Source organism: Carassius auratus, unplaced genomic scaffold (assembly GCF_003368295.1).
Source record: "Carassius auratus strain Wakin unplaced genomic scaffold, ASM336829v1 scaf_tig00214657, whole genome shotgun sequence".
NCBI classification, from domain to species: domain Eukaryota; kingdom Metazoa; phylum Chordata; class Actinopteri; order Cypriniformes; family Cyprinidae; genus Carassius; species Carassius auratus.
In genome coordinates this window covers 102,576-125,178 of record NW_020527754.1, presented here as the reverse complement: position 1 = coordinate 125,178, position 22,603 = coordinate 102,576, and the positions used below count along the sequence as shown (strand labels likewise).

Here is a 22,603-nt window from a genome sequence, read left to right as displayed (position 1 = left end):
TCAGCATTAATCTATTATTTTAACCATCACTACTACTCTTGCACCTATTCAATAAGTCCACCTTAAATATTCATACAAAACATAAAAAACCTGATACACTGCAATATAGTGATGAATATTATTATTACTGTTGTAGTTTAACAAAAATTTTAAAAAAATTAATTTAAAATTTAACACCAAATTTTACAAATATGTTAAAAACTGACTTTGGGAAAGAATGCTCTTCTGCATGTTGACATGGCCCTAGGGACTCAAAGTGACAAAGCAGCGTGTCTATATGGCTGACTAGTATTTCGGGACTGAACTACAATCGGCCAATCGTCTAGATAGTTGAGAACATGCAGCCTAACCTGATTTTACCAAGTGAGACATGTTCCTGGGACAACATCGTTGTTGACCCTGGAACAACATTGTGATTAACCAATCAGATTTGAAGAACCAGTTTATAGATTTTGTGAAGTTTATGCTTAAAATCAGTGTTTGGTGCTTGTACATCAGTGTCATTCATCTATCATTTCCTCTGATTTTAGGGATTACTCATGGTTAAGGTTAGGTTTAGGTGTAGGGATATGGTTAAGAATATATTTTTGGAGTAAAATGTTGTTCCAGGGTCAACAAAATATGTTGACCTAGGAACACATCGGACTTGGCAAAATCAGGACGTGCGAACATGCATCGCATTCTCTCTGAGATAGAAATAGCTGCATCCATGTACTTTGAGAAAGTGCATGGTGCTAAAGTCAGTCCAAATGGGAGAACAGAGTATTGGTATGCTGTGCTCTCGAAAGCAAACCTCAGAAAGCATCTATGATGCAGCGCTATCTGAATGTGAAAGTATACATCATTTAAGTCCATGTACACAAACTAGTCCCCGGGGCAAATGCACCCCCTCGACATGGACCAGACCCAGAGAGAAACATCTGTGATGTCTTGTGAAAGCTCAATATGGAAGTATGAGAACACTCAGGGTGATTCTCAGCCAGAGTTAATCGGTACTCCACATAATGTGACTTGATGATGATTGAAATATAGACAATACAAAGGCAGAACAAACAGTCTACAATGGTGAAAGCTAGCATAACACTGATAGAATATCCTTTTTACACTTTGGTGGTGCATCACCCTATTGTCCTCATGATTGAACTCCACCTGATTTATTAGAATCAAGGCCCGGAACTAAAAAAAAGTGGGAAAAAAGAGGATTCTAATGACTTTAAATCAGTTCAATAAAACATTTATCATCTTTAGTTTACTTTGTCACACCAGTAGGGGGCAAAAACTGTTCTAGGCTCTGTTCTGATTAAATTATTATCATTTGCAAGCAACAATTTGCAAAAATATAATTACAATATATTAGATTTGTTCACATAAATTTTGTTGGTAAATCAAAATTCAACAGAAACTTTTGACAGTCATACACACATAATCATTTAATAGAGGCTTTAGCTCCACTGTAAACATTAAGATTTGAACACTTCCTGTACATTTTTGTTGAATTCATTTCAACATTAATTCTCTTGTATTTTAAAATAATATTGCAACATCAGGTGAGGAGGAACCTGATTCACCAGACTGGTATGAGAGGAGGAGAACTAAGACTCAGGTGGGGAGAGAGGGGGGGGGGGGTTAACAGACAGCTTATAAAGAGGGCTGTTGCCTTCTCAAACATCTTACAGAGACACGGTTTGTCAGACTTTGTAAAGGAAACATGGGCACATTATCTCTTGTCCTGCTCTTGCTTTCAGTCCAGTGGTCCCGGGCTCAGGAAGACCCTCTTCTGCCTTTCTCTGAACACCTGGACCCCGAGCACAAGGTGCGGCTGAAGTGGGGATTTGATGAGATCCAGGGCACAATCTTGTTCGAGCTCACGGTCGACACCAGCGGCTGGGTCAGTTTTGGCTTCAGCCCGAAAGGAGGAATGACAGGAGCCGATATCGTCATTGGAGGAGTCGGACCTGGAGGCAGATACTTCACGGTAAAGACTGATAACTGTCAAAGTCACCTACAGTGGAATAACAACTAATTTTATATTATTTTGATATTTTGTTCATGTTCTTGATTCTTATTCATATTTCAAATTTGGTTTATTTTTTGTATATTTGGGTTTCTAAATCAAGTCTGATAACTGTCAATAAATCACTTCCAGTGAAGTTACAAATAATTGTATATTCTTTTGATATTTTGTTCTGCATACTGCTAATTCTAATTCATCACGTATTTCATATTTAGTTCATTATCTATAATATAAATGGTTATAATTGGGTTTCTTAGTATTTCACACCATCAAGACTGAGGGTGATAATGCCAGTATTTCACTTAGAGTGGAGTGACATGCTCTATAAATCAAATTTTATATTTAATATAATTAATATTTTTTATATTTAATTCGTATTCTGGGTTCATACTGATATGTATTTCATATATAGTTCATTAATTATGTTACATTACTGTAACATTATACAACAGTAACTTTGTGTAACAAAATCTTTTTTTTTTTTACCAAACATATACATTATTTACTAATACCTGTTTTTTTAAACTAGATGTTCTAAAATATGCAAATGCTAACATTAACCTGATATTACTGTAAGAGGTTGAGAGTCAAAGTGTTAAACTGATAGCCCAGTTTAACTGGTTTGGAAACTACAACTATAACTATGGCATCATAAAAACACCTGTTGCTAGACATACATGCTTCTTTTGTCTTTCTTTTCCACGTTCAGGACCATCATGCTGTGGGTAACTCAATGCCTCTGGTTGACCAGCAACAGAACTACAAACTCCTGTCTCTGAATGAGTCTGATGGGAGAACGATCATGAAGTTTCAGAGGTCCATCGGTTCCTGTGATGAAAATGATTTACCTATCACTGTGAGCTTGCTTAACCATTCTTCAATACATGCAATGTAACCCTACCCTTTCATTGTTTGTAAGATGCAGGTTTATCCAGAAAGCAATGATGGTGGAACTATGGCATTTAGGCTTGGGAAAGTATAAGATTTTGATCGTAAGCAAAAATATCACAGTTTCACGGGTTTCATGGTTGTAAAATGTCTTATGTCTGTAAATTCCCCCATTGAATATACTATATTTATTTTAAGCAACATTTAGAATATTTGCAGTAGTAGTATTTGTGTCACAGAGCTGTGGAGCCTTCATGTTTGGGACAGCCTTAACAGCTCCCTGTGAGTGTAACTAAAACTATTTTAGAGGCTAGAGCTCCATCTACATGACATCTTGATGCCTTTAGATGGCCAGTCCTCTCTGACTGGTGTGTAGCACAGAACCAGTACCCTTCATCGTGCTACAGTACATGTCCTATGTGCAAACCATTCAACAAAAGCTGCTGGATAAGGAGCTGAACAAATCAGGCTTCACTGTCAGAGTAAACAGGAGTTTCCCCATGAGCATCAGTAACGCAACTCTCGTTCCCTAATCTCAGGAAACCGAGGTTATGATCGTAAACAGTGTTTTTCAGAGCACAGTATACCTTGAAACTGGTAACTGGCCCATGCTTAATGACATTACAAAACAAAACCAGCAAGGTAAAGTAATCCAAACAATGTTAAGTCCACTTGGATCAGGCCATTTCTGAGAACTCCCCTCTCAGAACAAACTGTTGATCTCGTTTGTCAAGTAGCTCTGAGCTGCACATCAAAACCCCTCCTTGAACTGAACACACGGACTGTCTTTTTGAACTATAAAATCATGCAATTCTAGATCAAAAATAGCTCAAATGAGTTATAACTGGCTACATATACACTGTAAACTTTTTTGATTGACAACCACATTTAACTGCATTTAACATTTAACTTTAGTTAAATGTTGCTAGTTTCTAATTTCAGTTGTGTTTATTTTTATTTATCAGAATCTCCCCATGAAGCTGATCTATGCGTATGGCCAGACTGATGACATCACGTACCACAGCACCCAAAGAGGTACGAAGGAGCTGAACCTGTTGAAGTACATGCCTCAGGTCAACCCTCCAAATAGCAGCTTTTTTGACGTAACTATGGTCAATGTAAGAAAGATTTTTACTTTGTTGTTTTGCTCTTCTGTATGTAAAACCAATTTTCGGATCTTGACATTTCCTGCTATTTAATAGGCAAATAAGTCTTATTTTAATTTAAAATAAAATAAGACTTAAATCTATAATATTTATCTAGATTAGAACATATGTTGTAATGTATGTTTTGAATATAGACTGTGCAAAGTTTTGGGGTTACTTTTTTATGTTTTTTAAACATTAAATATTTCTTAAAAAATGTAAACAAAAAAATATATTTTATGCTTACCAAGGCCATATTTATTTGATTAAAATATAATTTATTAAAAATACATCAGCAATGTTGTGGAATATTATTCCAGTTTAAAAGAATTATTAGATATATTTATATCTGTTGAAAAAAATAAAAAAGGATTTTTAATTTAATTTAATTTCAAGTATAATTTATTCATGTGATGGCAAAGCTGAATTTCAGCAGCCTTCAGTGTCACACGATCCTTCAGAAATTATTCTAATATCATGATTTGCTGCTGAAGAGAATTTCTTTTATATCAGTTGAAAACCATTTTTTCAGTATAGCAATTTCAAGAGAACAACATTTATTTGAAAATAAAATAATTTGCAACATTTTAGATATCTTTACAGTAGCCTCAATTTAATATTTTCTTGATGAAGAAAAGTTTTAAAAAAAAAATTCTGACACCATAGTAAATTTTTTAATAGAAGTGAATGCAGAGATAATCTTGTCAAATTCTAGTGAGTGTATACTTTCACTTTACATGTTAATTATATTTCCAATCATTTCAGTTCACCTTACCAGCCAAACAAACCCACTATCACTGCAAGATCGTGAGAGCCCCGACATTTGATCGCAAACAGCACATTTATCGCGTAAGTGCTTCTATGAACTTCACACCACATATCAATCACTCAGTCATGAAAATATCCAACTTATATTCATTATGTCCAGATTGAGCCGGTGATCACAAACCCTGACCTTGTGCATCATCTGCTGCTGTACCGCTGCCCTCCGAGTGTGACGGAGACGTTCGAGGAGGAGTGTTATACTGGGGTGGATGGAGTGTGTATGGAGACCGTGGCTGTGTGGGGAGTTGGTGGAGGGGTTAGTATCTCCTGTGCCTGAGGTTTAAAACATTTTCATGAGAACAAATGACCAAATTGAAGCCATTAATGACGTTATGGTTAAACATATTGTTAAAATCAAGAATCAAATCAGTTTAATTCTTAAGTTAATCATTTAAAGAAGTTGCTAAATTGATTCACTGAAAAGGTCCTCCTCATGAGGATAATTCATTTTCACCTTTTATTAGCAATGATCCGATTTTTTTTTTTTTTGCCTATTTATATGTACAAAAATTCTTAATGAGGTAAAATTACTGATTATCTTTTCAATTAAATTACATTTTTCAAGACTTTTGAATTTCCTGAAGTGGCAGGACTTCCAATTGGTGGAAATGTTGAAGATTTACTCTACAGGCTCGAAGTGCATTACAACAACCTCAATAAAAGTGCAGGTCGGTCAGCAGAGGTTTACAGTGTAAAATATCACACTGTTATAAATAATTCAGGTCTTTTGATGTGATAAAACAATACTTTCTTCCCTGCACAGGTCGAGTTGATAACTCTGGTCTGAGATTCTATCACACATCTGAACTCCGTCAGCACGATGCAGCTGTTCTGATGACAGGGCTTGCAGTGACCCCTGGGTACGCCATCCCACCCAAAGCCAAATCCTTCCTCACATATGGCCTGTGTGACACTGCTTATATTCCAGAGGTTTGTATGTCTGTTTATCTACTCACACTCTCACGATCAGATTCAGCAGATGACGGGATGATCTGTTGTGTTCTGTGTTCTACAGGTTCTGCAGACGCCTCATGATCTTCAGGTGTTCTCTGCCATGCTGCACACACACTTAGCTGGACGCAAGGTGCGAGTCGGACACTTCAGGTAAGCCTGTGTGCATTTCTTTCTCCTGCGGTTCATAACATGAAGTTACTGCAAAGAATTATAATTTTTTCTCTTGTCCTCTTCAGAGGGGGAAAACAAATCGATCTTCTAGCTGCAGATGAAAACTATGATTTTGAATACCAGGAAGTGACAAACTTGGGTAAAACTAAGACAGTGAAGTTGGTAAGTGCTAAAAGGTTTGAAAAAGTTACGTTGTCGTTAAGTTTACAGGGGCTTCAAGCATAATTATCAAATATACACACTGGACAATACCAAATGGCACATTTATATATCAGTTTTTATATGTTTTAGTATTTAATCATTGGCAATAAGTGAAATAAAGAAACGTTTTGGTCTTTCAGGGTGACAAATTGCTGGTGGAGTGCACCTATAATACTGAAAACCGCAGCGCACTCACATGGGTCAGTGCATTTACAGGAGGCTCATATTGTATTTTCTTTAATGGCATGTATCTTCAAATTGCATGCATTTTTAAGCCTAAATACAAACATACTACACTGCATTTGCACAACTTCTACATGACTGACATTAAGCTTCAGTCAACTCTTTTAGTCCATATTTTCCCCTAAGAGTGATTATAAACACAATGAGGCTGAAAAAAGGACTAGTGAGTACTGTAGATGAGTTTATCTGTTGACTATGATGTTGTTTGAGGTCCCTGTCCCGGTCTCTGTCGGCCACTTCTTAGCAACTGCCTTTTTCAAGACAAGTCAAAGCTTACAAAAAATATTGTTCGGAATTATTTCTGATGTATTTTATGTTGTAGAATGCTGCAAATGTGCATTTTCACACTGCAAATGAGAAAATGACTTTAGCACAGACCTTATTTCAGGCATTGACTTGAACCAGAATACATCATTCCTATAGCACTCTATTGATCTAATCATTAAAATATTGAGGGAAGATTATGGATGTGTAAAACTCCCTTTATCTGCCTGCAGGGGGGGCTCTCAACTTCAGAGGAGATGTGTTTGGCCTTCCTCTTCTACTATCCAGCGATGAATCTGAGCACCTGTGTTAGCTTCCCAGATGTAACATCTTTAGCATCTACAATGGGAGCACCAGATATATAGTAATCTAACTGAAAACCCAGATTTTTGAATACATTAAGCTCTTAAAATACTTAAAATAGTAATGTGCAATTTAATTGATAATTTTGCAGTACCTGGCTTGTAATGATGTTAACAAAGACTTGGGATGACACATCTATCCATCAATACCAACAAACACTGAAGGGAATCGACCAGTTCGCCATAGTCACAAACTCTAATGTAAGTGTCCACAACTCCACAGTATGAAGCTTTCAATCTTAACTGCTTCTTCTCTGATCACAGCTGTTTACCTGATGCTGTTTTGCATGTGTATTTCCAGAACAACGGATCATTAAATAAAGGGACACTTCCTGATCTCAAAGTCATCCCGCCTGCACCCTGCATGAGCGGCTGTGCCACCAAAAGTCTCGCTTTGCTCTCACTGCTCCTCTGTTTGGCAGTGCAGTGGGCATCCTTATGAAACATCAATTCAAAATGCTACTGATGTAACACATTGTTCTTTCATTATCTGATTAAATGTCAATAATTTTAACGAAGCAAAAAACTCCTGGATCACAGGGACAGAAATTTTAAAAGTTATAATATGTAACTACTTATTTTAATTAAAAGAAAATAATTAGATGGAGATGGACTTTACACTTTACTTTCCTTACTTTCCTTGTCTTCTACAATATGAAAATCTAAAAACAAGTTTATATTAAAGGATCACTTTGACAGCATGATTCAGAATTTTTCCAACCTTGAATTGTAATTAAAAACAACAAAATGGCAATAATACTAATGCTAATACTAATTATTATTATTATTCAAAATACAGATTTCATATACCCAGTTAATTTAGTGTTTATGCAGAGGTATGTCGAGAGATAAAATGATTGACGTGTTGATGCTATCGACTGCTTGCTTTAATAATTTACACAAAAAAACTAAATTCATTCACATTTGTAGTTACAAATCTGTAATTCTTGTTTTTCTGTGCTGGAATATTCTGGATATCTTTCACAATTAAGAAAAAAAAAACTATTAAAATGATAATTAAAGTAGTCCTTATGAATCATGCTTTTTGTTTCAAGCGTTTTTTCCTAAGTCATCCCAGCCAACATGTCTATGTGGGCCCCACATGGTTTATGATGGGTACCAAGTGGGCATGGTCCTAAAATGGGCATCTTATCTGTGGCCCACTTGGGTCATCTTAGTAGGTCCCATATGGTCAAAAAACAGATGGGCTCCCTATGTGGGTTCTAGTTGGGTCACAAATGGCAGATGAGGACATAGGATCTAAATGGGCGACACAAATGGGGCCCATATGGGTTTAACAAATGGGTTAGACATTGGCAATTTCAATTAATCCCATATAGGCTGCCTACACTGGGCCACTTTAGTTGTGGTATTGCCAGCCCAAAACTCGAACCCACAACCTTTGACAATTTGTTTATGTTGTCTAAATGGCTTATAATATCAAATGGCAATACAATTGAAATATATTTCATATTGTATAAAATAATAATAATAATAAAAAATATATATATATCTTTCTCAAAACTCAGGCAATTTGATAATATATAGAATATCAAAATCAACTGCGAGCGGCAGATCCTTTTCCTATTTGGCGCCTAAACTCTGGAATAACCTACCTAACATTGTTCGGGAGGCAGACACACTCTTGCAGTTTAAATCTAGATTAAAGACCCATCTCTTTAACCTGGCATACACATAACATACTAATATGCTTTTAATATCCAAATCCGTTAAAGGATTTTTAGGCTGCATTAATTAGGTAAACTGGAACCGGAAACACTTCACATAACACCGTACTTTCTACATCATTAGAAGAATGGCATCTACGCTAATATTTGTCTGTTTCTCTCTTGTTCCGAGGTTACCGTGGCCACCAGATCCAGTCTGTGTCCAGATCAGAGGGTCACTGCAGTCGCCCGGATCCAGTACGTATCCAGACCAGATGGTGGATCAGCACCTAGAAAGGACCTCTACTGCGCTGAAAGACAGCGGAGACAAGGACAACTAGAGCCCCAGATACAGATCCCATGTAAAGACCTTGTCTCAGAGGAGCACCAGGACAAGACCACAGGAAACAGATGATTCTTCTGCACAATCTGACTTTGCTGCAGCCTGGAATTGAACTACTGGTTTCGTCTGGTCAGAGGAGAACTGGCCCCCCAACTGAGCCTGGTTTCTCCCAAGGTTTTTTTCTCCATTCTGTCACCGATGGAGTTTCGGTTCCTTGCCGCTGTCGCCTCTGGCTTGCTTAGTTGGGGTCACTTCATCTACAGCGATATCATTGACTTGATTGCAAATAAAAACAGACACTATTTCAACTGAACAGAGATGACATAACTGAATTCAATGATGAACTGCCTTTAACTATCATTTTGCATTATTGAGACACTGTTTTCCAAAAGAATGTTGTTCAGTGCTTTGGCGCAATGTATTTTGTTTAAAGCACTATATAAATAAAGGTGATTGATTGATTGATATATATATATATATATATATATATATATATATATATATATATATATATATATATATATTTAAGGACTCGTCAGCCACACCCCACTCAAAATTTAAGTGGAAGGATCCAGCAGAAGCCCCGTTCACACTACAAGTGACGCAACGACAAAGCAACACGATCATATTCATTTCAATGGAGAGTTGAAGATTTCTGTGGCAACAAGAGCAAAAGAGGCCTTTGGCAACTGGATGTGGCGTTTCCAGTTATGCGACAAACTTTCAGGAGCGACAGCCAATAGGAAAGAAGAAGATAGAGCTCATATGATCGTTCTCCTCTCGGCTGTAAATAAACACACACAGTGGAATAAAATAGGCTTTTTTGTATCTACAGATTTAATTAGTATTTATATTATATTTACTATTTTGCCTCCAAAATGTTGTATTTAGTGACAGGAAACCTGATTCGCTGTGAAGGTAACCAGTAGTGAGCCTCATCCCCAGCCCCTGTGAACGCAGCTTCATGGACCATTTGGAGGAGGATCGTCCTTTATCTGCTACACTGCACTTTAACTTCTGGAATGTATTCACTGACCTTTTGTGATTTGTGACATTTTTTATTTTAACTAAATGTAATAATTTTACGTAATTTGATTTTACATAATTTGCTTAAAGAGATAATTCACCCCAAAATTAAAGTTCTACCAAACCTGTATGAATTTCTTTATTCTTTTGAAGACAAAAATATATTTTGAAGAATGGTGATAACCAAACAGTTATAACAATAGTACCAACATCGGCTTATTTTGTCCATCAAACATAATTTCTACTTCAATACAACAACTCTTATTTTTCTTTTTTTTTCCTGTGTTATAATTATTCAAATGATCACGAAAGTACTGGGGTAAAATTTAGTTTGAATATAAACACTTGTGTCTACAGTAGCGATCAAAATAGAGCAAATCATTTGAAACAAAGTTGAAACTTTAGATAAAGATTATATCAGTGATGTTACATCAGTAGTTACCAAAAAGTAACTGTTAAAAAATGTATTTGTTAATGAATCATTCAAGAGATTCATTAAAAAACCTTGATTCATCCAGTGATGAAACAAGTTAAGTACTGTATGTATTAATGAGTCATTTAATCATTTAATTCAGACCACTTTATTTTTAATTCATTCAAGATTAAGCATTTTAAATAGCTTGTTGCCATTAAGATTTAGTCAGAACTTCTAGTAAATTACATTTTATTTTTAGTTGTCTGTTCAGAATCGTGATGTCTGTTTGAAAAAAATAAAAAAATAAATTGGATTCTCTATGTATCCAGAATCATGCAGCTCTAACTTAAGTTATTAAAACTGTGACTTTTAAAGGAATAGTTGACAAAAACAAAAGAATCTGTCATCATATGCTCACCCTCAAGTTGCTCCAAACCTGTATGAATTTAATTATTCTGCTCAACACCAAAGAAGATATTTTGAAGAATCTTTGTAACTAAACAGTTGTGGGTTACCATTGACTTCATATTCTTTTTTCTTACTGTGGAAGTCAATGGTGCCTCACAAAATAAATAAATACAAATAAATAAATAAATTGTTATGCATTATTTTGTTGGTCTGTTCCATCCATGTCAGAGAATCTGAATGTGAGAAACTACCTAACAGAAAAATATTTAAAATGCATATGCATAGATTATAAGATGATTTTAGCATTACAAATTGAAATCAGAATTGTCTAAATAAATAAACAGTTATTCTCTATTAATTTGCCCTTCCAGTGATATTCCAATACACTGACCATTCCAATTGAAGTAGTTTTTTTTCTTATCCTTAGTATAAGTTATGTCATATAGTATTTTACGTGTAAGTAACATAGTATTTACATTTACTAGACACATCCAGAAAGTTTGGATTGGCATGAAGACACTTTGGTTTTTACTTTGTTGTTTTCTTTACTCTAGGGCATGGCAGCATCCTCATACATCATCTTCCTGATAAAGTTTGTCCTAATAGTTTTTTTTTTAAGTATCACTATGATTCAGCTGAGCACAAATGTGTTTTTTGAATGTTATCTCATATAGCTGTATATCAAAAAAATAAACAATAAAAACATTGTTTGGCAGCGTCTCTTAAGAAGAAGATCAACCGGCAAGAAGCTGAGAGGGAACTCTCAAAATTGTTACAAGAGACAGAGGAGTGCTGAGGGTGTCCAGAATGCACAAATGTATGTCTGCAGTGTAAGCAGTACCTAGAAATGTATAGTTGCTGCTTCTTCTAACTGTGGAAATGTTCAAAGCTTTCAGTAAACACTGCTTCAGAAACAAGTTCAAAATGACATTGCCGGTGTTCTGTTGATTTGTCCTAACCTGTCAGATTTTCCTACCTCCCACTAAAACAGTGTGTAGTACAATTCGACAATGAGAAATGGTACTGTAAAGTATGGTTTATTAACGTATACACCTACCACAACCATAAACCTACCCTTACAGCAATGCAAATACAGTCATTATGCGTTATATTCAAGGTTGTAGCTAGAAGGGATACACCTAAAGGAAACCAACAATAAATATTTTATTCTTGCAATTAGATTGTGTTTTTATTAAAGTCTACACCTACCCCAATCCTAAACCTACCCTTACAGTAATGCAGATACATTAAATATGGAGAAAAAGGATGCAATATTGATGTGCGCATGCGCAGTAAACCAGGGTAGGAAAATCAGACGGGTAGGATAAAATGACAGGACTCTTAAAGTGACAGTCTTTATGAATGATGCATTTATATAGTGCTTTATTGTGCATTGTTGTACACCCAAAGCTCTTTACAATCATGTGGGGGGGTCTCTCCTCAACACCACCAGTGTGCAGCATCCTGTGACGGCTGCCACGGTGCAACGGCACCAGTGCGGTAGTAGTGCAACTTTTTTAATTACTTTATTAAAGCAATGTTATCTGATTACTTTTGATTACTTTTTTATTAATTTTCTAAATTTCTAATGAATGTTTATTTTCAACTGTTTATCATTTTCAAATATTTACACCATCCAGCCTGTAGTGCTCAACACTGTCAAACTTTCAAAATGACTCATCACTTGAATTAAATGATCAAATTTGAACAAATCCACCACAAAAATCAGATTTTATACTGCCTTTTACTTTGAGATTGATCCGAAGTTCAATGCAGATTTAAAATCATAAGAAATAGTTTACTTGAAACCAAATCTTTGCATAACTACAGGAAACACTGTATCTAACAATGGTTTGGAAAAAAATAGTTAATTAAAAAATATTAATAAATAAAAGCATATAGATCAGCTCAAATATGGTTATCTAATAAGCATAAGTACAATTCTGTGTACTAAATTCCTGAAACTGGTGTTTTATTTCAAACATTGGTGTCTCTTTGTATATGATATGATAGTTTTCGCAAAACAAGTACAATGCTCATGATGACTCAGAGCAGTTCTAGAAGTTATGCTTGTGTTCATGTACTCATATATTGAGGTGGCAGAGGCTGAAAACACTGCTAGCGTCAGAAGGACTATATTTGTAGTAAATGAAACTGCATGTCATTCATTTCCATGAGGGGTGGGCTGGGGAAAAACATTTCAGACGGGAAATCTCAAAACTCATACAAACTAATTCTGAAACATGTACATATTTACTATTTTTTTATGAACCTGACATATAAATGGTTTAAATCTTTAGGTTGGGGACATGCAAAATAATTATAAGTTCTCTCCTGCACCTTCACTTCCATTTTTCTTTTCAGTCTCTTTATTTTAGCCTGAAATCTATCTTTCTCCTGACTTTAATACTTAAGATTTAACAAATCTATACTTTCTAAATTGCCTACATCTCAAAATTAGTGCATCACTACAATATCTTTATTGAAAAATCCTAATACTAAATATGAGTCATTATAATTCCCCCTCATAAAAATTAACCATGATTTCATAAAAGTACAGTAACCATGTATTTCTATTATTATGATTATTTTGGCAAATGGATTACCATTTGTAATTGTTTTTTAAATAAATTAATGTGTAAATTCATTTTTAACTTGTGGTTACAATGGGTTAACAATAGTAACCATTGTCTTTGTGTTTAAAGTAATACCATGTTCATTTTCGTGCGTGAGCCGGAGGATTGCAGTCACGACTAACCGAGTCATGATTTATTCGAGATTTTATTATCGAATAGCGGATTCAGAAATAATCGCTTTAGTATATTCGACAGGCAATTATACAATAATAATATTAAAATAGCAGGCCAGATCGGCTGCCAGGCCCCTGGGAATTGTGCTGATTCTCCTAATGGCCATTTGTCTCAGAGTAGTCTAGTCAGTGCAATTTGGGAAAGAAATAAATTAAAACTGTATGTGGATGTGTGTGAATATTAAAATGTAATCCCCTTTGTAATCATTAACATTTTCATAAGCAACTGTCATTTAATTACACATTTCTTTTTAGTAACTTTAACTGATTACAGTTAGGCCTACATTTATTTTAATATTAAATGACATGATGCCATTACAACACTGCTCACAACACACCAGCTACAGGTGGAGAGGAGAGATTATTAGGAGGCCATGATTGACAGAAGCCAGGGGGCAATTTGGCCAGGACACTGGGGTTACACCCCTACTCTTTATAAGGAGTGCCATGGGATTTTGAATGACCACAGTGAGTCAGGACCTCAATTTAACGTCTCATACGAAGGACGGTTATATTATATTATATTATATTATATTATATTAAATTAATCGAACAGCAACAACAAATAAATCACTCAATGCTCTTGATTGAAAAGCTTTTGTAACTCTTACAAAGAATGATCTTTAATTTATACAGTCCAATATGCAGTGCTATTTTACATTTAATTATTTTATTCAATTTCTGTACCTAAAAACTAATGCTAGACTTACCTAAAAAAAAACCTGCAAATCACTGTTTATTTTATGTTTATCTTTACTCTATTGTATTTATTTGTGCTGTTGCCTGTAGTTAGAATTTAAGTATAGTTTTTGCATAAACACAGCACATACCGATCTGTACCAAAACCGTGACACTAAAACCGTGAAACAAACTGAAAAAGTGAAAAAGTTTAACCGTTCCCCTACTACGAAAAATACTCTGGCCACTATTATGATTAAATAATTATAATATTATATTATCTTAAATTGATTTAAATTGCTTATAATAATAATATGCCATTATATTTGTTCACAAATTTTGTTGGTCCATCAAAATTCAACAAAAACGTATTTTTTGACAAGTATACTTAAAGAGAGGCTTTAGCTCTACTTTAAACATTAAGCTTTAAACACTTCCTGTGCCTTTTTGTTTAGCTCATCTCAACATTCCTTTCTAATAATAATTACAGTATGTTGTGTTTTAAAACAATATTGTATCATCAGGTGATGTGGAACCAGATTTAGCAGGCTGGTAGGACAACTGAGACTCAGGTGTTTACAGACAGCTTACAAAGAGGGCTGTTAAAGTGACTACAGAGCAGTTTCACATCCACTGCCTTCTCAAACATCTTACAGAGACACGGTTTGTCAGATTTTGTAAAGGAAACATGGGCACATTATCTCTTGTTCTGCTCTTGCTTTCAGTCCAGTGGTCCCGGGCTCAGGAAGACCCCCTTCTGCCTTTCTCTGAACACCTGGACCCCGAGCACAAGGTGCGGCTGAAGTGGGGATTTGATGAGATCCAGGGCACAATCTTGTTCGAGCTCACGGTCGACACCAGCGGCTGGGTCGGTTTTGGCTTCAGCCCGAAAGGAGGAATGACAGGAGCCGATATCGTCATTGGAGGAGTCGGACCTGGGGGCAGATACTTCACGGTAAAGACTGATAACTGTCAAAGTCACCTACAGTGGAATTACAACTAATTTTATATTATTTTGCTCTATTTTTTTTATTCATATCTATTTCATTTGTAACTCTAATATGTGAGTCTTATAATTGGGTTGGAACGTAAGATCATTTAGAAGTTTATATTTTATTTCAATCTGTGAAGGTGCTTCAAGCTATTTTGTAATTAACTAGACATTAAAATTACCCAGATACTGTAAAACAGCCTTTATGAGTGTGTGTTCTGGCCTTAACCATTTCCAGTTAGTTACCTGTTACGCGTAAACAAATGATATAGAACAAACACAAAAACATGTTGTTATGAGTAAAATATTCACAGTTTGTCATTCATTTTGTTCAGGACCGTCATGCTGGGGGTAACTCAATGCCTGTGATTGACCAGCAACAGAACTACAAACTCTTGTCTCTGACCGAATCTAATGGGAAAACAGTCATGAAGTTTCAGAGGTCCATCAGTTCCTGTGATCAACATGACTTACCCATCACTGTGAGTTCTGGAACAACATTCCCACACTAACGTTAAAAAGTTTTTGGGGTAAATTATTTTTTTTCAAAGACCCCATTAACAAAAAAAAAGAGGGGGGGATTGGAGAATGGTCAGTATTAAAGATTTTTAAAGGGATAGTTCACACAAAAATGAAAATTTGATGTTTATCTGCTTACCCCCCGGGCATTCAAAATGCAGGTTACTTTGTTTCTTCAGATTTTTGCTGGTTTTGCTTCTCAGATTTATAACTCAAACCATTGCAGTCTGTCAGTCATATAATGTAAGTGAATGGGAATCAAGGCTTTGAGAGTCAAAAAACATCCACAAACAAAGCCAAGTTAAATCTTAAATTAAAACTAAAACTTAAATATGTTATGACCCACAACAAATAATGTAATAACACTTCCTACTTGACACCTACAGTGAACAGGTTGGATAAATGTACTGTTTGTTCCTGGAACTAGTCTACAAATAAACAGAACACCTATTTAAAGAATTTGGTATCCAATTTTCTACAAAAACTACTCCCAAGGAATGTGTGCAACCTTGAATTGTGATGCAGCTACAAAGAAAATGAGTTCCAACAGCAGTTTCACTCTCCCCTTTCATTGTTTAACTCTATGGCATTGATAAACAAAGCAATGTGAGGGGTCATCTTCCAGGTAGCTTTTACTCTCATACTCTCATTACTCTCATACTGGGAATCCACACAATGTTAGACACACTCTGAGACAATTAAAGCTGTGGTAGGGAACTTTTGAAGCTCTAGCGGTTAATAAACAGAACTGCTTGTGTCTTGCGGAAGAACATCGTAGCCGGAACTACTTCTCTCTGTTTATGTCTATGAAGAATCACAAAGGTACTGGGTTACTCTAATCTAAAATAGTCCGAATATAAACACTTATTTTAGGTGCACCCTAGTGATTCAGGACAAGCTAAAAACACGGTTTGGAAAATGGATTCATTGTTTACTCGCTTATTATATAAATTTTTCTACATTTTGAACACAAACAAAGTTACGGACCGCAGCTCTGATTGGTTGTTTCTTACCAGGAGCGGATGAATTCCTGCAAATGGCAATAGGACCACTGGGAGGAGCCAGAGGAGCTTGATTTTTTCACAGATTATCTGTCTCATATTCTACTGTCAGGACATAATGACAGGTTTAACAAATATGTAAAAAAATATTTTTTACAAAAGTTCCCTACAGCACCTTTAAGCCTGTACTGACCGTTTTGTTTGGGGTCCCTCAGTTGTACTTGAAACCCCTTAAACAGATGAACTGGACTCAGAAACCCTGAAAGTCTAGATCAGAACTAACAGCTAAAGAGTTTTTATTTATTTTTCGGTTCAGATTTTCCAGCTGGTATCTGCAGGTCAGGTGTTTCTGAATGCCTATAAATGACTGTATTTTGTTTTAATTGCATGATCAGAATCTCCCCATGAAGCTGATCTATGCGTATGGCCAGACTGATGACATCACGTACCACAGCACCCAAAGAGGAACGAAGGAGCTGAACCTGTTGAAGTACAAGCCTCGGGTCAACCCTCCAAACAACAGCTCTTTTGACATAACTATGGTCAATGTAAGAAAGATTTATTTTGCTTTATTTACTTTAGTCAATTTCAGAGAATAGCCAATTCATTATTTAATAATATATAAAAGATTTTACTTGGTGTGATGTATCAGGTTAGAATAAGGTGCTTTGATTAAGTAAAAAAAATTGAAACAAATTTAGACTAGACTATAATGTTTATATCATAATTGTTCACTTGTAAGAGTGAATTAATGGAATAGTTCACCCAAAAATAGCATTGTCAAAAATTGCCATTACTAATGCCTACTCTACTTTGTTACAGTAATGATTATTTTAATAATATTTGCAAAAACATGTCTTAATTTATTAATTAAATTATATTTACAATCATTTCAGTTCACTGTACCAGCCAAACAAACCTACTATCACTGCAAGATCGTGAGACCCCTGACATTTGATCGCAAACAGCACATTTATCGCGTAAGTGAGTTTATGAACTTCACACACACAATCTATCCTGATCTATCCAATGGTCTGTCATCTTCATTACCAATTTACATTCATTATGTCCAGATTGAGCCGGTGATCACAAACCCTGACCTTGTGCATCATCTGCTGCTGTACCGCTGTCCTCCGAGTGTGACGGAGACGTTTGAGGCGGAGTGTTACACATCGTTAAGAACGAACTTGTGTATGGAGACCACTGCAGTGTGGGGAGTTGGTGGAGGGGTTAGTCACTGTTCTGCATCAGACATCATTCATTTCATTTCTTGGTTATTTGTATACTTTTAAAATGATTAATTTAAATCTTGGTTGCAATGACTTACATTTTGTGGGTTCTATGAGTGATCAAAAAATATTTAGGTTTCATATCCTTTTCTTTCAGGCTTTTGAATTTCCTGAAGTGGCAGGACTTCCAATTGGAGGAAATGTTGGTGGTTTTCTCTACAGGCTTGAAGTGCATTACAACAACCCAAATAAAAGTGCAGGTCGGTCAGCAACTTGGTTTTCAATGTTAAATATCTAATTTAAGGTGCTTGGAATTATAAAACACTACATTATTATATATTTTCTCTGCACAGGTCGAGTTGATAACTCTGGTCTGCGATTCTATTACACATCTGAACTCCGTCAGCACGATGCAGCTGTTTTGGGGACAGGGCTTGCAGTGAACCCTGGGTACGCCATCCCACCCAAAGCCAAATCCTTCCTCACATATGGCCTGTGTGACACTGCTTATATTCCAGAGGTTTGTATGTTTATCTACTCACACTCTCACGATCAGATTCAGCAGATGACGGGATGATCTGTTGTGTTCTGTGCTCTACAGGTTCTGCAGACGCCTCATGATCTTCAGGTGTTCTCTGCCATGCTGCACACACACTTAGCTGGACGCAAGGTGCGAGTCGGACACTTCAGGTAAATGTTTTGAACGCTTGATTGTTTTTGACCAATAGCTCTCCAAAAGAGTTCACACAATTTTTTATAGTATTCATACTCATGTCATTACAAACCTGTGCTTTTCTCTCTTATGTGTTGAACAGAAGATGTTAAGTAAAATATTCATTCTGTTTTTGCCCGTAATAATAATAATAATTATTATTAGTAGTAGTAGTAGTAGTAGTACTAGTATTAAATTGGAACATCTAGTAGTGTGCCAGTGGTTTTCCCATTTTACTAAAGACACAAACAGGGGCGGATCTACCGGGGTGGCATAGGCAAATGCCACCCTAAAAGAAAGCCTTGCCACCCCTGCTGCCACCCCAGTTGGCAGCAACAAATTAAAAGTTATGGCCAATTTGAAAATTTACGAGCGCGAATCTTTCATGATTCGTGATCCCGCTCCGAACTCCCGAACTGATTCAAATGATTTGCGATCCCCAAACTGACTCAAATGATTCGCGAACCCGCTTTGAACTCCCGAACTGACTCATATGATTCGCGAACCAGCTACGAACTCCAGAACTGATTCAAATGATTCGCGAACCCGCTCCGAACTCCCGAACTGATTCAAATGGTTTGCGATCCCCAAACTGACTCAAATGATTCACGAACCCGCTTTGAACTCCCGATCTGACTCAAATGATTCGCGATCCCGCTCCGAACTCCCAAACTGACTCAAATGATTCGCGATCCCGCTACGAACTCCCGAACTGATTCAAATGATTCGCAATCCCCAAACTGACTCAAATGATTCGCGAATCCGCTTTGAACTCCCGAACTGACTCAAATGATTCGCGAACCCGCTCCGAACTCCCGAACTGATTCAAATGATTTGTGATCCCCAAACTCTAATAATTTACAAAGTATTTATATACTGTAATATTTTTTGTTGTTATTGTTGTTGCTATAAAAACAGACCTAAGCCATCAATAGCCTTTAAAATGGCTTAAAATGTATTATATAAAATAAATAATGATTGGTTAATAATAACGCTGTTAAAATACATAATGTAGGCAACATACAAAATCCATGGTTTTATCATAGCAAAACTGCTTAATTTCCTTTTGCATGATTTCTAAATGCGTGGTGTTTTCAGCTCTTCACTATATTGATGCATGATGTATGCTACACATGTGTATGTCAGTGCGCTATGAGAGGATTTCACCATTTCATTTGATAAAACTATCGTCATTCATTCGTATCGTATACACAGACTGACAGAAATGGCAATGTCTTTACGACAACCTGTCAAAATAACTTCAAAGAAATTCAAACAGAAATATAGTACTATTGCACAGTAGAGTATGCTATACTTCCTATTAGCTAATAATAATAGTTAATTAAAAAACACAGAAACTCTGGTTACAACCCACCAAAATAAAAGTTTGGTCTAACTCAAAGAAATTATTTAAGAAATTGCTTAGTAAAATATACTTTAAAAAAAAGATATACTAAAACATTATTTTAAAGCAATATCACACAAGTTCTCATAGAAGTTTTAATTTAAGCTTGCCAAAACAATAACACCATATTTTTCAAAAACAATTTCTAAAAGTACATTTGTATTTGTGCCTATAATGTTTATTTATTAATTATTATTGTCAGCTAATAAAACCTGTGCTTCAGAGACCATATTCATATAACATCTAAGGCTAAATCTAGCTCTTGACTGGTTGAGTTAGATGATGATTAACACTGAACAGTAGAAAATCAGTTGAGTCTCCCCAGCTGGAAATGTCACTGGCTGTTAAAATCTTGTGTTTCTTATGATAAATTGACATATTAATAACACTGAACCTTTTATAATGCTCTTAATTACATGTTGATGCATACTGTATGCATTAGTGAGTGTGGTGGTGCTTATGGAGTATGGTCACTTATTCCTTATATGTTTGTAATGTTTGTTATAACTGTTTCAAATGCAAGACATTGATTGCATGAGATTAAGTTTGTAAATGATAGCCTGTGTCCTTTTGTAGTGTGCACATATATTTATCATCAAACTGTAATAACTGTGACTAAATTCAGTATATATATGTCTGCCATATGTTGCCACCCCTCAAAAATTCCTGCCTCCTTCACGCCACCCCATCAATATTTTTCTAGATCCGCCCCTGGACACAAAGTACCATAAAAGTAGATCATATAATATTAATATTAATGTTAAGATTTATAATTTCCATAGCTCACAATACAATCACTGAAAGAAAAAACTGCCATTACAAGTGAAAGAACAGTATCAGCTAACAGAATGGCATTATATATCAGTATACACATTTTGAGCAAATAATTATTTTTGGGTGAACTATTCCTTCAAATGTGCAGGCTGTTGTCTATTTCAGAGGGGGGAAACAGATTGATTTGTTAGCTGTGGATGAAAACTATGATTTTGAATACCAGGATGTGATGAACTTGGGCAAAACTAAGACAGTGAAGTTGGTAAGTGTGAAATGATTTGAATCATTGAATAACTTGCAGTGCTGTTTAGTTTACAATGATTTCAAGCATAAATACTGTATCAAATATATGCACAATACCATACATCACACTGATATGTTATCCAAGCTAAAAACTTAACTGAAAAGTTAGTTCATCAGTACATAATTATGAATTTTCAGAAAAATAAAGATCTTTTTCGCCTTCCAGGGTGACAAACTGCTGGTGGAGTGCACTTATAACACTGAAAACCGCAGCACACTCACATGGGTCAGTATTTTATACAGATTTATTACTTTTCTTAATGCATTACATATATTAAAATTTCTCTTTTTTTGGGCTCCCTGCAGGGGGGGCTCTCAACTTCAGATGAGATGTGTTTGGCCTTCCTCTTCTACTATCCAGCGATGAATCTGAGTGGCTGTATGAGTTTCCCAAATACAACAGCTTTAAGATCTGAGATGGGAACGCCAAGTCCAAAGTAATCCACTTATACACACAAGCATCATCTAAATGTCAACCATGAATGCATTTAGCCCTAATGATGACCATGGCTTTTATCTGATAATTGCAGTATCTGGCTCAGCTTAATGACCAACAAAACCTGGAATGACACGTCTATCAATCAATACCAACAAACACTAAAGAGCATTAGCCAGCTCGTCATAATTGCCGATTCATTTGTAAGTGTCCACACCATACATCAATCTCTTGCTTTTCTAAGTTGGTAACACTTTTCTTTGTGTTTTTATTTCCAGAATAACATATCACGCAACACAGGGCTGATTCCTGACCTCAGTGTCATGCCGTCTGCACCCTGCATTAGCGGCTGTGCCACCAAAAGCCTTGCTTCACTGCTCCTCTGTTTGGCAGTGCAGTTCATGCACAAATACTACTGATGTAACCGGTTGTTGTGTTCATGTCAAAGATTAAAAGTTAATCAATCTAGATTAGGAGCTCCTAACCCTCGCAGGTATAATAGTTTCGATAACCAAAAATCCTACATAATATGTTACAGTAATAACAAATCATATCATGGAAATCAGGTTTCCCATGTTCCTGGAAATCTCAAGGAATGCCAAAAGTCTAATTTAGGGTCTAGACAAAAATACTGTATTTTCCGTACTATAAGTTGTACTTTTTTCATAGTTTGGCTGGTCCTGCGACTTATAGTCAGGTGCGACTTATCAAAATTAATTTGACATGAACCAAGAGAAATTAACTAAGAGACATGGATCAAGAGAAAACATTACCGTCTACAGCCGCCAGAGGGCGCTCTATGCTGCTCAGTGCTCCTGTA

At 35.9% G+C, this 22,603-nt stretch overlaps 2 protein-coding genes across 2 annotated transcripts; both read left to right on the top strand.

Annotated features, from left to right (window-relative positions):
- Positions 1-1,640: 1,640 nt before the first annotated feature.
- Positions 1,641-7,581, top strand: LOC113092566 (DBH-like monooxygenase protein 2 homolog). Its single transcript, XM_026258187.1, has 13 exons — positions 1,641-1,975; positions 2,724-2,870; positions 3,868-4,020; positions 4,813-4,896; positions 4,976-5,128; positions 5,438-5,540; positions 5,636-5,802; positions 5,888-5,976; positions 6,063-6,159; positions 6,339-6,398; positions 6,939-7,069; positions 7,160-7,268; positions 7,369-7,581. The coding sequence occupies exons 1-13, from the start codon at positions 1,709-1,711 to the stop codon at positions 7,507-7,509; spliced, it is 1,701 nt and encodes a 566-aa protein (XP_026113972.1). The 5' UTR covers positions 1,641-1,708; the 3' UTR covers positions 7,510-7,581.
- Positions 7,582-14,985: 7,404 nt separating this feature from the next.
- On the top strand, positions 14,986-22,468 carry LOC113092564 (DBH-like monooxygenase protein 2 homolog). The gene is made up of 13 exons (XM_026258185.1): positions 14,986-15,368; positions 15,740-15,886; positions 17,320-17,472; positions 17,821-17,904; positions 17,998-18,153; positions 18,311-18,413; positions 18,507-18,673; positions 18,755-18,843; positions 21,210-21,306; positions 21,514-21,573; positions 21,654-21,784; positions 21,878-21,986; positions 22,062-22,468. Exons 1-13 carry the CDS (start codon positions 15,102-15,104, stop codon positions 22,200-22,202), a joined length of 1,704 nt encoding a protein of 567 aa, XP_026113970.1. The 5' UTR covers positions 14,986-15,101; the 3' UTR covers positions 22,203-22,468.
- Positions 22,469-22,603: the final 135 nt, after the last annotated feature.